At 38.4% G+C, this 14616-nt stretch overlaps 1 protein-coding gene across 1 annotated transcript; it reads left to right on the forward strand.

The window, feature by feature from the left end:
* Positions 1-272: 272 nt before the first annotated feature.
* Positions 273-14027, forward strand: doc2a (double C2-like domains, alpha; the record flags this gene model as incomplete). The annotated part of the gene is made up of 10 exons (XM_079457425.1): positions 273-591; positions 775-854; positions 1515-1589; positions 2284-2393; positions 3098-3224; positions 3868-3927; positions 9765-9949; positions 11528-11609; positions 12756-12852; positions 13891-14027. The coding sequence occupies 10 exons, from the start codon at positions 273-275 to the stop codon at positions 14025-14027; spliced, it is 1272 nt and encodes a 423-aa protein (XP_079313551.1).
* Positions 14028-14616: the final 589 nt, after the last annotated feature.

Here is a 14616-nt window from a genome sequence, read left to right on the forward strand (position 1 = left end):
CAGACAAAAAATAGTTCAAAACTGTTACATTTAAAGTAGGCTTTTCTTGGAAGTGGGCCATTTTAGTCCCTTTCAGGGAAGCATTGTAAGGGAAGCATTGGAAGTTTTAAGGCTGTTAACATAAGGTTTGTAGGTTCATTCATAAATATCAGGATGGGGGCTTTGGGCATGGCACCCAGTAACAGGTGTCTCTGGGGCGACTGTTCATGTGAATTGTAGTTAAAGGCTTGATAATAAGTGTCAAAATAACCTTCTCTTTCTGCTTTAGCTCTATGACGGTGCGTAAAGGAAAAAAGCTCACCATCTCCATCCAGGAACACATGGCCATAGACGTCTGTCCAGGACCCATTCGACCAATTAGACAGATATCTGCCTATTTCCCTCGACTCTCGCCGACCGCTGAGCCTGTCTCACCAAACCCGTCTGCTTCTCCATTGGCTCTCAGCCCGGGAGGTGGGGCCTCTGGAGGAACAAGTGGAGGTCTCTTGTCCCCTCTGTCAGCCGGGGCAAGGGGAGGGGGCGGGACTCTGTCAGCAACGAGCAGCATTGAGACCTCAGTTGACATCTGCAGTTCAGACAGTGATGACTGTAGTAAGTTTTGACAAGTGTGACCTTGTACACACATCAATATGCAATAACATCCACATCAGCTCCATTCTTTGCAACACATCTGTCAAATGTTCATGATTCTTAACTGTATTCCATAATGGATCATTTTATCTCCTGTATGTGAAGCTTTCTGGTGTTGTTAATATCATTCTTCTTATTGTGTAGCTGCACTGGGTACATTAGAGTTTGAACTGAGGTATGAGAGGGCAACCAGTTCACTTCACTGTAACATCATCAGAGCCAAGGTAACATTCATGTCACACCTCAGCAGTTCACACCCACACTAAACTGCAAAATCATTTGTGCTTTAGCAGTTTGTTTTACTTTAGCAGCACTTCATCACAATTCGTCTTCATATACATCCACCGAAAAAGAAGAGACCATTCCAGTTTTGCCTTTAATCAGCTTTTGTGCATGTATTGTGTCAATTCCAGTCCAGTGTTGGGAAACTTAGGAATGACCACGTCATCCAACAATATTATGAAAGACTGACAGCATGACAAGACAAATGAATACTCTGATAATAATCATGGTTATTACATACATTTTCATTTTGAACTGATCTTAAAATACATGAACATTAGCAGTGTGTTTAAACATTAATATGAACTTGATATCTTTGCAGTATTCAATATGTGCAAACATTGCATCTTTTTTGTTATTGACCAGATTGTCCCGTTTCAGTTTTTTTAAATACATGTAAAGAAAAACTATATTTTCATTTGGAAATTGGGAGAAATATTGTCAGTTAGAATAAATAGAATAAACAAATTTTTTTTTTCTTAAACACATATAAAGGTCAATTCAGAAAACCTTTTTAAAACATATTTGGAGTGGTTATTTTTTCCCGTGGCTGTACTTCATTTAGAAAGTCCTGTCTGTAAAATATTTCAATTTCGGTATAGGGTCTGAAACCTATGGATTTCAATGGCCTGGCAGATCCTTATGTTAAACTTCACCTTCTCCCAGGAGCATGCAAGGTGGGCACATTAAAGTTCTTGTCTATGTGCAACAATAAACTCTTTGATGCATGAAATTTGCTACAGTGGACAGATATTTAAAAGCCCTTTCGTGATTTTTATTTTTAATGATAAAGTTCATCTGAAATATCTATTGTCCTTGATTTCCATTTGAATTATTTCAACTTACATTGTGGAATAAATATTTTGCTGTACTTTTGTTATAAAATAAATCGGATTATTAAAGATTCTTAATTCATGCATCAATTGATAAGCTGTTTAACACTCTGCGTGCTTTAACCCTTTTATGCATGAATTAAGACTTTAGCCAGGATGTGGTTTATTGCTCAAATGATGTAACTTATACACTTATTTGTTATTTTATACATTTAGCTGTTACATACTGTCACTAGTTAAGGTGATGCACTAGGGTAGTGATTCACGTGCAACTATGCCATCAAAACCCACACTCTTAAAAGTGCTGGGTTGTTTTTGACCCATGCTTGGTTAATATTGAACAGTATTTTTTTAACTAAGCAGTGTGTTCTGTCCAATATTTACCCAGCATAGCTCAAAAACAACCCAGCACTTTTTAGAGCGCATGCATACTCAAAACTCTACATATAAAAAGGTTCAAAGCATTTTTGTCTCGCATTCACATTCAAATCTGTCTATACCCACCTGGCTTTGCAACTCCTCTTCTCTTTTCCTCCAGGCTAATAAACTGAAAACCAAAACGGTGCGTAATTCTCTAAACCCTGTTTGGAATGAGATCCTCACTTACATTGGCATCACAGAAGAGGATATGCACAGGAAGACCCTGAGGTTAGTCAACAAACAAATGCCCTCACGAGTGTATCTTGCTTGGGCTGTAAATTGATTCTGCATGCGTCTGGTGACAGTAGCTTGCATGCGTTTCTCCGGCTTATGTTTGACAGAAAGTGTGCCAGCCTAGTAACCCATCCTTCCACCTATAGACCTTAAGGAATGATTCGATTTTGTCAGAATCTCCTCATATTTTGCCAGAAAATAGAGTTCCATCATCTCCAAGACTCCTCCAAAGAAGTGCAGTAACTGCTCTAACACTCAGGTTTATTAAGAGAATATTACCTGTGTGTCACATTATAAATGAACAGTATCCCCTGGCAACCTGCTCCTGTTTTCAGACTTGCCCATTTTTCATTGCCAGAGGGACAGAAGTCAGAGAAAATTATTTAGTCGTTTATCTTCAAGAGGGAGTCCAGAAGCAGAGGACTGTGTCGGTTTCACAAACACGCAAGCAGACCTTTGAAGAAAAGAGAGTTGATGCTTACTACACACCAGGCAGTCAGAGCCAGAAATATCACCCTAATCCCATTCATAAATATGCATATCTGTCTGCACCAATTCCGCCTCATGTTGTACAGGGGATGGTATTTTTTATTAGCATTATCACTTCTGCAACATACAACCTTTATAGTTATTTCTAGATTTTCCTCAAAAATATTTGAAATAACTTGCCTTTTCCTGAATGTTGTTGTTTTTCTCAGGTTATCAGTGTGCGATGAAGATAAACTGACTCATAATGAGTTCATCGGAGAGTCTCGCGTGGCCCTGAGACGGGTGAAACCAGACCAGACGAAACGTTTCTACACCTGTTTAGAGCATCCACCACCTGTAAGACAAATGCATGGTCAAAGACTATAGTCCAGTGAGGGCACATAACTGTGAAATGCAGTTTTCCGTCAAACAAACTAACTTTTTAAAGGGACAGTTTTTCATCAATAACTCACCCTAGAGTTGTTCCAAAATCCAAATGAAAGTTTTTGGTCACAATTGACTTCCATAGTAGGAAAAATTACAATGGTATAGTCAAAAGTGCCCCAGAATTGTTTGCTTTCCTACATTCTTCAAAATATGTTTTTATTGTGTGTTTAACAGAACAAAGAAATGGATACAAAAAAATCCTACTATGGTAGTTAATGGTGGACAAGAACTGTTAAGAAATCAAAATATCTTTGTTTGTGTTCATCAGAACAAAGACATTTAAACAGATGTGAAACCATTTCTGGGTGAGTAAATAAAGACAGATTTCATTTCATTTTTGGGTGAACTGTCCCTTTAAGTAGGCAGATCAAAACCAGTACGTGCTGCAATGTGAATGATATCAAACACCTAATAATTTACATACATATTCACACATTTTTTGGTTCATTGCTCATTTTGCTCATTTGCACTATGTGGATGTTGCCTATGACAAATACTTACGGGCACTCTGCTTTATTAATCTGTGTATTCTTTCTCTCTGTCTATCTGCAAGCTTCCCTCACCTACTGCAATGGGAGCAGCCCTGCGAGGGATTTCCTGTTACCTAAGAGAGGTACTCGACCCCAAAACAATATATTTCTCCCTCTCTCCCAATGAAAGACCATTTATAAAGCCCTGACATTTACGCATGTGAGTTTGCGATGGGGTTTTAAATATTTCTGACTGATAATTGGCTGCTGATTAATGCAGTCAAATGTTTTCACTTGAGGATCTCGGCTCATTTGCATTTCAAGAAGAACATTGAACACGTTATGATAAGTGGGTTGAAAGAAATCGATTAGCATTTTCATTACCACCCTTAACCATTCTCAACGTGTTAAACGGGCCATGGTGAGACGTGAATACGACGCAAGAAACATGTATGTATAGAAAAGGGCAGACGTATGGATTTACAACCTGTGCATTTCAATTTTAACAAATCCACGCTGTGTCTGTCAATGGGAACGAATGTGGAATGCATAAATCAGGGCTAACCAAACTACATTACGGGCCCCAGAGATATGAGATACAATTTGTTCCATTTAACTTGCCCTACACATTTTCTAATGCCCAGTGCTGACAATTTCACACACCTGAAACATGTCTGTTCTAGACAAAAGGAGAGAATTTTCTCATGCATCCAACACATTTTTTATTTCATTTTCCTCTCCACTGTGCCTATGTTTCTCATTTCATCAATAAATTGACAAAAGATCAATTTGAAAGGATGGAAGGCAGAACACTTTGCCACCCACCTGAAAGCACCAGAGATTTCTGGGGACCAAATAATAATACTTTCAGAGGAAGTGGAGAAATGAGGGAGGATTATTTTGAAAAAAGACACAAAAAGCAGAAGATGAAGAGAGGAGAATGAAGAGGTTACAGGGTTATGAATGGACAGGAGGTGCCGGATGAGTGACAGATGACATACTCACAGACCTCTGGAGAAAGAGAAGTACAAGCAGAACTGACAGGGGGAAACTGTTGAATTGCAGATCACAGAGGCAGAGATGAAGGTTTGGGCTGGAAAAAGACAGCATGTGAAAGGGAAAGACGATATGGATACAAGAGAAGGAAAGAAACAGACATTTTTACTTACCCCAAAATGTATTCATTAATTATTTATTAATTAATTCTCATGACATTTCAAGCACCCAAGACTTTCTACTTACAATATGAGACATCTTCGAGGTTGCCTGATGCAATTACAATTAATGGCAACTGGAGCTTTCAAGCTTCAAAGAGGATGACTTTGGTCGTCCATAAAGAATTATTTGTGAGTTATGAAATTGCAGGACAGTTTTGCGTTGGAACAGATCATTTGTTTTCACTTGAAATTTGGATATCTGCCCTGTTACTCATGAGAGAGGTGAACAATTTGTTTCATGAATCAGCTGGTTCGGTTCACAAAAAATGTCCAATGATTCTTGAGAACTCACTGGAGATTTAAGTGGCATCTAGTGGTGAGGTTATGAATTTCAACCAACGGCTCACACCACCCCTTGCCCCTTCTTTTTCAAATCACTACGGTGACGGTAGTGATATACCATCACTACGGTGACGGTAGTTTTTTGCCAAAGGACATAACATATTTATGCTGTAGAGCAGTTTGTCTGTTTAGGGCTACTGTAGAATCAGCATGGCGAACCCCATGTAACCTGCGGTGTACGTAAATAGAAACACCTACAAAAATATGACCCTTTATTGTGTAAGGTCATTGTACACATCTGAAAACATAGTTATGTGTCATGATCCCCCGACCTAGCAGCTGTTTCTCTTGTTCCGGCCAACGGGATCATGAAAGCCCCATTTCTTATGTTTGTTTTGGAAGCACATGGTCTTTGATCATGCCATGTGCTCTCCCGTCCTCCTCCTTAGCCCCGCCCCCTCGTTTTCTTAGTAATTATAACATCATTAGTTTACGGCCTTCACCTTTTGCCCTCGTAACCTCCCCTTAGTTTCTTCCCTATTTGAAGCCTGTGTGTTTTCTGTGTCTTGTTATTCCCCCGCCACGTCTGCCCTGTAAGTCTTTAGTTAAAAATTTAGTTTTGTATTTTATCCTGTTAAGTTTTGGTTCTGTTTTCCCCCACAATGGATTTTTCGAGTTAAGTTTTGTTACCAAATGTTTTAAGAGCTGTCTGCACTTGGGTTCTGTCCTTGCAATTCATGACAGTCATATTGCATTTCTGTCAATATAATACACACAGTACCTTTAAAACAAGTAAAAAACCAAAGATTGATACCAGCCCAGTTCAAACCCTTAGTAATACAAATATATTCAGTGCTATACGGTTGTGTGCAGATTTATAGATTAAGCCGTTGACACATCTTACCCTGCACTGCCCCAGATAGAATTTATGGCAAAACATTCACACATGTGTATTTAAAGCCTTTGATTTGGTGTCATGACTGGCAAAAGTACAGATTCTGTTCAAGGCTGATGACACAACACACCATCTGCCTGCTAATCATAAAAATCTGAATATGAAAGCCCTGCGTGTGTGTGTATGTGTTGCTGGCCTCATTGCACACCTGTTTACCCGCTGGTTACTCCCCCTCATTATCATTCCTCAGTCCGTCTGTATGATAGGGGTCATTAGTTTGAAACCTCAACAGAGCAGCCAAAACCAAAGCAATTCAGGCTAAACCAGCGCTAAATTGATTTATCCCAATCGGAAATACTATTGCTATTTTAATTAGTGGGAAAAAGTCCTGCTGTCAGAGGAGAGACACAGATACCCTACCATCTGCTATACTCCGAGGCTAATTTGTAAGACGAAAAAAATCTTTCTTGCAAAGAAATGTTCAATCTTTTATATGTCAGCAGTTTTCTATGTAATGTGTGGACTGCTTCTTTGCAAAATCCATTATTTCACATTTATGAGTCACTCTTATGCATCTTAACCATAACCACTCACATTTGTCTATCTGGCCCCATATAAACCCAGTTTTGACAATTGCCACAACAATGCTGCAACAATTGCAACTGACTGTAATGTCAAAGTGATGATTTTTTAGAATAATTGACCTCACGTGGCATTGAAATTGCACGAGCACTTATTTTGTCCATCTCTTGAGCATTAGACATCCGCTGGACAGCTCGTCTCGCTGTTGGCTTTATGAGTTATTTGTTTATAACACAGAGGTCGACCCACTGTCTACTCACGATCTGGATGTGTCTCCTCACTGTTAAATTAATGAAAGTCTGGCAAACTAACTTTCACTCAATCCAGCTCTCTCTCTCTCTCTCTCTCTCACACACACAAACACACACACTATCTGTGTCTATCCCCATAAAATTAAATTAACGAAACATCACACTTGCCAAAAAAAACAAGATTGGCTTGGCATGCTTCACACTAATGGGTGTACACACACAACACCCAGTTATTGTAGCAGACCGGGTTATAAAAGAGGATTTTTTTTCAGAGTGCAAGGTATAGAACTAGAAATAACAAGGAGCTTTTTAGAAAAACAAACATAGGGATAGAGAGAAACACTGTGATGATTATTCTATTGATCGTGTCCTTTGGCTTGTCAGTGTGGGTGCAGCAAGGAGAGAGACAGAGAGAGAGAGAGAGAGAGAGAGAGAGAGAGAGACAGCTGAAAACAAAGGCAGGCTGTGATGGGTGAGACAGAAAGTAATATAAAACATAAATTACAGGTCTAAACCTTACTGCTTCTTCTATTAAGATTAGAATGTGGAAAGCTATTGCATGCGTCACTTTATATATTATAACGTTGTTATATCACATCCATTTAAAGTTGATTAGTAATATATGTAAAGGCAATTCTGATGTGCAGTACTTTTTAAACTGTAAAAAATTATGACCTTATATACACTAAGTACCAAACATAATAACAGCTTTTAATAGTTCTTGTACAATTCTGATGTGCTAATTATTTTGTTAATTTTTATTTTCATATAGCATCAATGTTTCCGTGTATATTTACCTCAAGTAAACTTTGAGCTTATATTATTAATTACGATGTATCGGTAAGGTATATTGCAAATACATCAAAATACTTAAAAAAATCTGGTATTTTAAAAATTATTTTCCAATTGTCAATTGTCAATTTCTGTAGAAACGGGAAGGTGGAATGAAGCTTTGATGGGTCGGGAACTTGGTTTGTGAGGCCAGTATTAGTCATAAAAACAAAAACGATCAAATATGCACTTCTGAAGTTTTGGACGACTCATCTTTAGTAACTGTTATGTTAAACTATTGTTTTGAGCTCAGTGTTATGCTAGTACCTTGTCATTTCTGCGCACGATAAATAATACCAATATGTATAAATATGTGAGTACCGTCGATGTTAAAAAAATATGTGATTTTCGTATACAGCCTGTGTAACTTTATTTAGAAAAACAGTGAAAATTTGAAAAGCGAAACATAATTTTAAATAAACATTACATTGTAGAAATTTGACTGTGGTCCCAACTGTCTTAAACTCATTAACAAGCATTTTCCGTGTAGTTCTGGGCTGATCTTTAACCTTTCTCATTATCATATTTACCCCATTGGGGCAATCTTGCAAGGAGCTCCAGACTAAGGACAATTGATAGTTACTTTGTATTTCTTCTATTTCCAAATAATAATAAATAATCACACCAACAGTTGTCTCCTACTCACCAAGCTTCTATCTGTAGCCTATTCAAGGTTTGTGCAGATCTACAATCTTGTCCCTGACATCCTTTGAAACCTATTTGGTCTTGGACCAAGGAGGACAGGTTAAAATGGAAGATACTGATTTTGTTGGCAGGCATCTTTTATATACATAGCAACCTTATTTAGGAGTACTTTCTTAAAGTGACAGGACTAATCTGTGGTCCATATAGCCACATAACCAATCTGTGGAGCCACAATTCCTGCTGGTTGGTAGGGGATCAAATACTCATTTCACAGACTGAAATGCAAATCAACTTATAACCTCTATATATCAATTTTTTCCAGATTGTTTGGTTGATATTTGGTTTCTATCAGTGAAAATACACCCACCATAAACGTTTAAGACGCGTCACTTCTTTGTAAGCAGGCAAACTTACAAAATCAGCAGGGGATCAAATAATTATTTCCCCCACTGTAAATTATAGGGAAATGAAAAATGTACTACACAGTGATAAACAGAAACAGTCATGTACTTCTCTGCATCAATCGACCACTTGAATTTCTCCATGTCAAGCTTGTGAACTGTAGAATAAAGTATTTTTTAGTGAAGATGGGTTGCAGTGTTGCATATTGCATGTAAATATTGTTGCTTTCTTGGTACAAGTTACATATTCAGAGTTCAGCATTATTTGCATGTATTATTAATGTGAATCCAAATAAGCTTCGATAAATTGCAAGCTGTGTGTGTGTGTGTGTTTGTGTGTGTTTGTGTGTGTGTGTGTGTGTGTGTGTGTGTGTGTGTATGAGAGAGAGAGCTGCTTGTCTGTGTGGAAGATTGCAGCTTAGGTTTCACATAAATGCACATATTGTCATTTAACTAGGGAAAGGATTTTTTAGATACAATTTGAGACTTGTCTTGTACTAGAATGTTAACAAAAACAAGCTGTCGTCCAATTGTCCAACTACACAATCAAGTGCATAGTGTCAAACCACAGCAGCATCATGACCAGCTGTTTATAATTATCCAACATGTTGAACATTCTCAGATTTTACCCAAAGGGAATTCTTTGTCATTGGTCTGGTTGTAAACAGTGCGCCGAGCCTCCTGGTCTGTCACTTTTAATATAGTTGATTAATTAAGTTTATTAGCTTGTCCTCGCTCTCTCATGCCATCTTAAATATCTTGCTCTCCACCCTCTGACCAATTCTTCTTTCACGTCAGAAAAAATCAACCTCTTCTCTGTTTGGACATCCTCAATTTATAATCTCTGATTTTATCTTTCTTTCTGACTTCCTGCAGTGGGAGAACGAACAGTTGACCAGTTTGGAAGAGAGAGGCCGTATGTTGCTCTCCCTGCAGTTTCTAACCCCACCTGAAGAGGGAGAAGGAGAGGGTCGGCGAGGGGGCTTGTGTGTGGGAGTGCTCCGATGTGCTCACCTGGCCGCCATGGATGTGAATGGTTTCTCGGATCCCTATGTAAAAATGTGAGATTTCTCCAATAACTTCAGAAATATAAAAATTATTGGCAGAGGTGGACAGTGCTTAAGCAGTTTTACTCTACTCAAGTACATTTTTAAGTATGTGTGTTTTTTTTAAGGCATAGTTCATCCACAAATTAAAATTCAATCATCCTTTTCTCACCCTCTTGTCATTCCAACTATTATGACTTTGTTTCATCTGCAGAACACAAAAGTAAAGGGTAAATGATGACAGAATTTTCCATTTTTGGTGAACTATCACCTTAACTATTAAAAATCCAGTACTACTTACTTACTATTACTCAAGTAAAGTTTTGGAGCATGAAAGTTAGAAAGTACTAGATTTTAATGCATTTCAGTAAAGTAAAAAAATCTTCACTATTTTAAATTCGTGAAAGTTTGTAAATTTTTTCAACTCTTCAAAAGTGAAGCAATTCCATCTTTATAAGTTACAACAACTCACAAGTCAAATTCTAACTTAAAATGACTTTTAAAGCCAATTTTTATTGTATCTAAAAATGTACAGACAGCAAACATATTTTGGTTTGAATCCCCAAAATATCTAATTGACACAAATCGTTTAGTAAAAAAATTTTTTTTTTTAGATTTGGATAAATTTAAGTAACCCTTTTACTCATCCTCACATTGTTCTTAGCGGTACATAAAACTGACTTTTATTGTACAGAAGAAATAAAAAATTTCAGCATTTATCATTCAAACGTTTTACAATAACCTAAGGGAGATGAAAATAATGTCACAAATTTCATTATTTTGAGTGAACTCAAAACCATTAAATCGCATTCAACCTGAAAAACTCTTTCAAGCACGAAGCTGAAGAGACACACAGAAAAAAGATACTTTCTTTGGATCCTGAAGCCTGATGAGAAACTATAAAAAAGGAAAAGCAAAAGGGCACAAGAATAAGAATGCAGGCAGGTTAACAGAAGCAGGAACCATAATGACAGTTCTCTTCATGGATCAAAAATAGAGAATATGGTAGACGTGAGAGAGAGAGAGAGAGAGAGAGAGAGAGAGAGAAGATAGATGAAATAATTTGGCTTAAAAGAATCACCCCGCTCTTCCGTTGTGTCTTCTCACTCTCTCATTTATGGCCCCCTCTAATCCCTCATTATTTTCTCACATCATGTATTAAAATAAATGCTCTCAAACTCTTCCTCCTCCCCGGGCAAAATGGCATAAGAACAGACAGGACCCCCACCAATGTCACGTCCCCTCCAGTTACTATCTCTTCATTGCCTTCACAGATATACGCACACACATGCACATTCTCACTTTCTCCCAGGATCAAAGGCGCATTATAACTGTGCTTGTGTGGTTGTGTTTCTTGGTTAACAGCAGTACACAAAGCGAATAAAATTTTTATGGACGTCTGTGGGATGCCCCGCCAAGCTAAAAAGCAAACAGCTTTGTGCCAATGTCTTCAAATAAATCTGTGACAGTGCTGGCAGTAATGCCTCTTTTGTCTCGGCTTGTTTTAATCTCTGTCCCTCCTACTGTCGCTCTCTTCCACTGCTGGTTTCGGATACCCATCACTTTGTTCCTCTGTTTACCTTTTCCTGACAGATATCTGAAGCCAGATGTGAATAAGAAATCCAAACACAAAACAGCAGTGATTAAAAAGACCCTTAACCCGGAATTCAATGAGGTATGGATTTGTTTGATGAACTGGCATGGACTACGAAACGCTCATTTCACTTGCGTGTCACGCATCTCATAAGACTTTTGAGGGCCACCGAGCGCTACTGTGAGTGTTAATGAGATGTCTGGTCCAATCTTTCCATTTTCTTTCCTCTGCCTCTTTGATCACTTCGGATTCCCATAACACATTCTCTCGAATGCCTGGGCATCACCATTTCATACATTCCTCATTTCCGTCATGTCCCTGTTTCACTTGGACGCTCCATTTTTCTCTCTCTCCTACTTCCCTGCTGTCTTACACTGTCTCTGTCATGTGGGTGGCGGACGATCGGCAGTAAGGCGAGTGTTTTGCTTCTATTCACTTAGAAGTAATACACACCCAGATTGGTCATATAATTACTCTTTGGCTCAGACCGAAGCCTTCTCACTCACTCGATCTCACACTCCAATATCTGCTAAAGAGCAGCTCTGTCCTTGGCTCTAAGGGAGCCACGCTTGGCAAAACGATGATATCGCATCACCTCCAAACAGCTCACGAGGCAGAATTCCAGGGAGAAATAGCTGGCAGGAATAACACTACGTTTTTAAGCATTCAATTTATAAGAATTCAATTTATCATAACTAGAAATAAAAGGGTGGAGTGAGAGTGACAGGAAAGTCCAGCAGAGGATGGATGATGGGGGGTGAGGAGTTGATCCCTGTGATCCCAGCTTGATTTAGCTCGGTGAGCAGCCTCCATTTAAAATGTATTCTTGTCTATTTGATATGTTTTTTTTCTGCACTGTAAGTTATTCAAGCACATGCTTTGCTACAATCAGTGGGTGCGATACCACCAGAATAGAACATCTGTTTGACCGAACAGCCAAATGCCACCTGTTTCTCACAAGCCGTTGTTTGAAGCAATTCTATGTGGTTTAACTATTTCGATCATTATTCAGGTGTCGTCTGAGCTGAAGGGGCGATACATTCATTTGTAACAAAATATCTTCTGTTTCTGTAAATGAGAGGAAATGACTGAATAAATAGCATTAATTCAGATGGAGGACAGAGCTGATACAATCCTATTTCACACTACTGATTGTAATGAAACTATTGATTGTGGCATTAACTGCAGGGCAGAGATAACCATCATGTCATATCTTACCACGCACAGGAGTTCTTCTATGAGATCTCTCTAGCTGAACTGGTTCATAAAACACTGGAGGTTACAGTATGGGATTATGATCTGGGAAGATCAAATGATTTCATAGGTGAGAGCAAAGAACACTGCACTCTCATTTTGACTTTGGTTATTTCCATGAGAAGGGGACAAGATACAACCTAGAAAAAAATGTGTTTCTTGTTTTTAACAATTTGTCTTTTAAATTTTTTTTATTTATTAAAAAAACATATATATTTGTATTTCTCTACCTCCAAATTCCATAGATTATGCCCCAGGCCATTAGGTTCATTCTGAAAAATATGCTGTTTGTTTTAACCCATGATAAGGTTGAATATAGACAAACCGGAGTTATGGATTAAACTAACTTAAATTGTATGCATTTCTATTAACTAGTGTGATGTAAAACATTGACAAAATTCTCATTTAGAAGATTCAAAACTTACAGTCTCTCACTTTAACTAATAAGGTTCAGCGTTTTGATATATCTGATATCAGACGACATCATCCTGCATCAGATTTTTAGAAACTAGCGTCTCTGTGGAACAAAATTGTTTCTCAATTATTTGGCATTTTCAAACAATTTCAAGGAAGGCGATTTTCAATTGATTTCCTCAATTGCAAAAATCAATTGTGCAATTCCCATTTCCTTTCTCCCATTGGGTGGCTGTAGATTTCAAAATGCCTGTCCCAGAAATGGCCATTAGAAATGCCTCTTCCGTGTTCTGCAGAGATTTGTACTTCAATTTTTCTGAGCAATCAAATGCTCTCCGGAATCTACAGAATCAAGTGTCCACCCCTACTAATAGCTATATTGAAGGTGCAGGAATAACTCAATACGTCCTGCCCTAATTTTCTTTTTCAGAGGAAACTGCCAATGCAATCGAACAAAGCTGTAGATTTCATGGCACTTCAGTGTTTAATGTTAGATAACAGATACAGTAATAAAAAAGGAACCGTGCCACTAACATATCTGTACCCTCTTCATGGAATGTGTCATATTTATTTATTACAAATCTTAACTTAATGAATGGTATTTTAAATGTTTTTACTCTGAAAACAACACATTGACACACACACACACACACACACACACACATATAAGCTAAGATGTATCTTTCTGATGCAGGTGGTGTGTGCTTGAACTGTCAGGTTCAAGGAGACGCTCTTCGCCACTGGATGGACTGCCTGAGGAACAAGGGTCAAAGGGTGGAGCGGTGGCACATTCTGACCAATGAGCTGCCTCAGACCACTTGCCATGACTGAGGAAATGACCTGTCAGGAATGAGCAAATCAGTCACGATAGGTTCATCAATTTGATTGCTGTGAGGTGGACATGAAGATAATGATATGAGCTGTTAGGTCCAAACAGGGGCCAAGAAGTAAATTGCAATCTTTGTGCTGTTTCAAAGGAGGCTGGGGGATGGACAACCAGTTGTCTCTTGACTTGGTGTCACTCAAAGTGACTCGCCACCGCTTTCACACATTTCTCTCTCTCCATCTCTCTTCTGCATGTTTTCTACACATTTTGCAACGTCAAAGTGAATTTTACTCTTATGAAATCGCGTGTAGCACACCACTCATTTTTGACTGACTGATTGTGTATTTTAATGTTCAGTGCTTTTGTAATGCTTGCAGACAGAATTAAGACGCATCTTGGAGAACATGGAGGTGCATGTAAACTGCCTGCTGTAAACTCATTCCAATGATAAACACATGCGGAGGGTCCTTGAGGGCCAGTGCTCTCGATAGTGTCATTCATATTTGAACTAAATACGATTACATGAAGAGACATGTTGTGTGTACTGCTATCAAACAGACTATCCATTTTGTAGCATGATGCAATGTTTACATT

Source organism: Barbatula barbatula, assembly GCF_947034865.1.
Source record: "Barbatula barbatula genome assembly, chromosome: 5".
NCBI classification, from domain to species: Eukaryota; Metazoa; Chordata; class Actinopteri; order Cypriniformes; family Nemacheilidae; genus Barbatula; species Barbatula barbatula.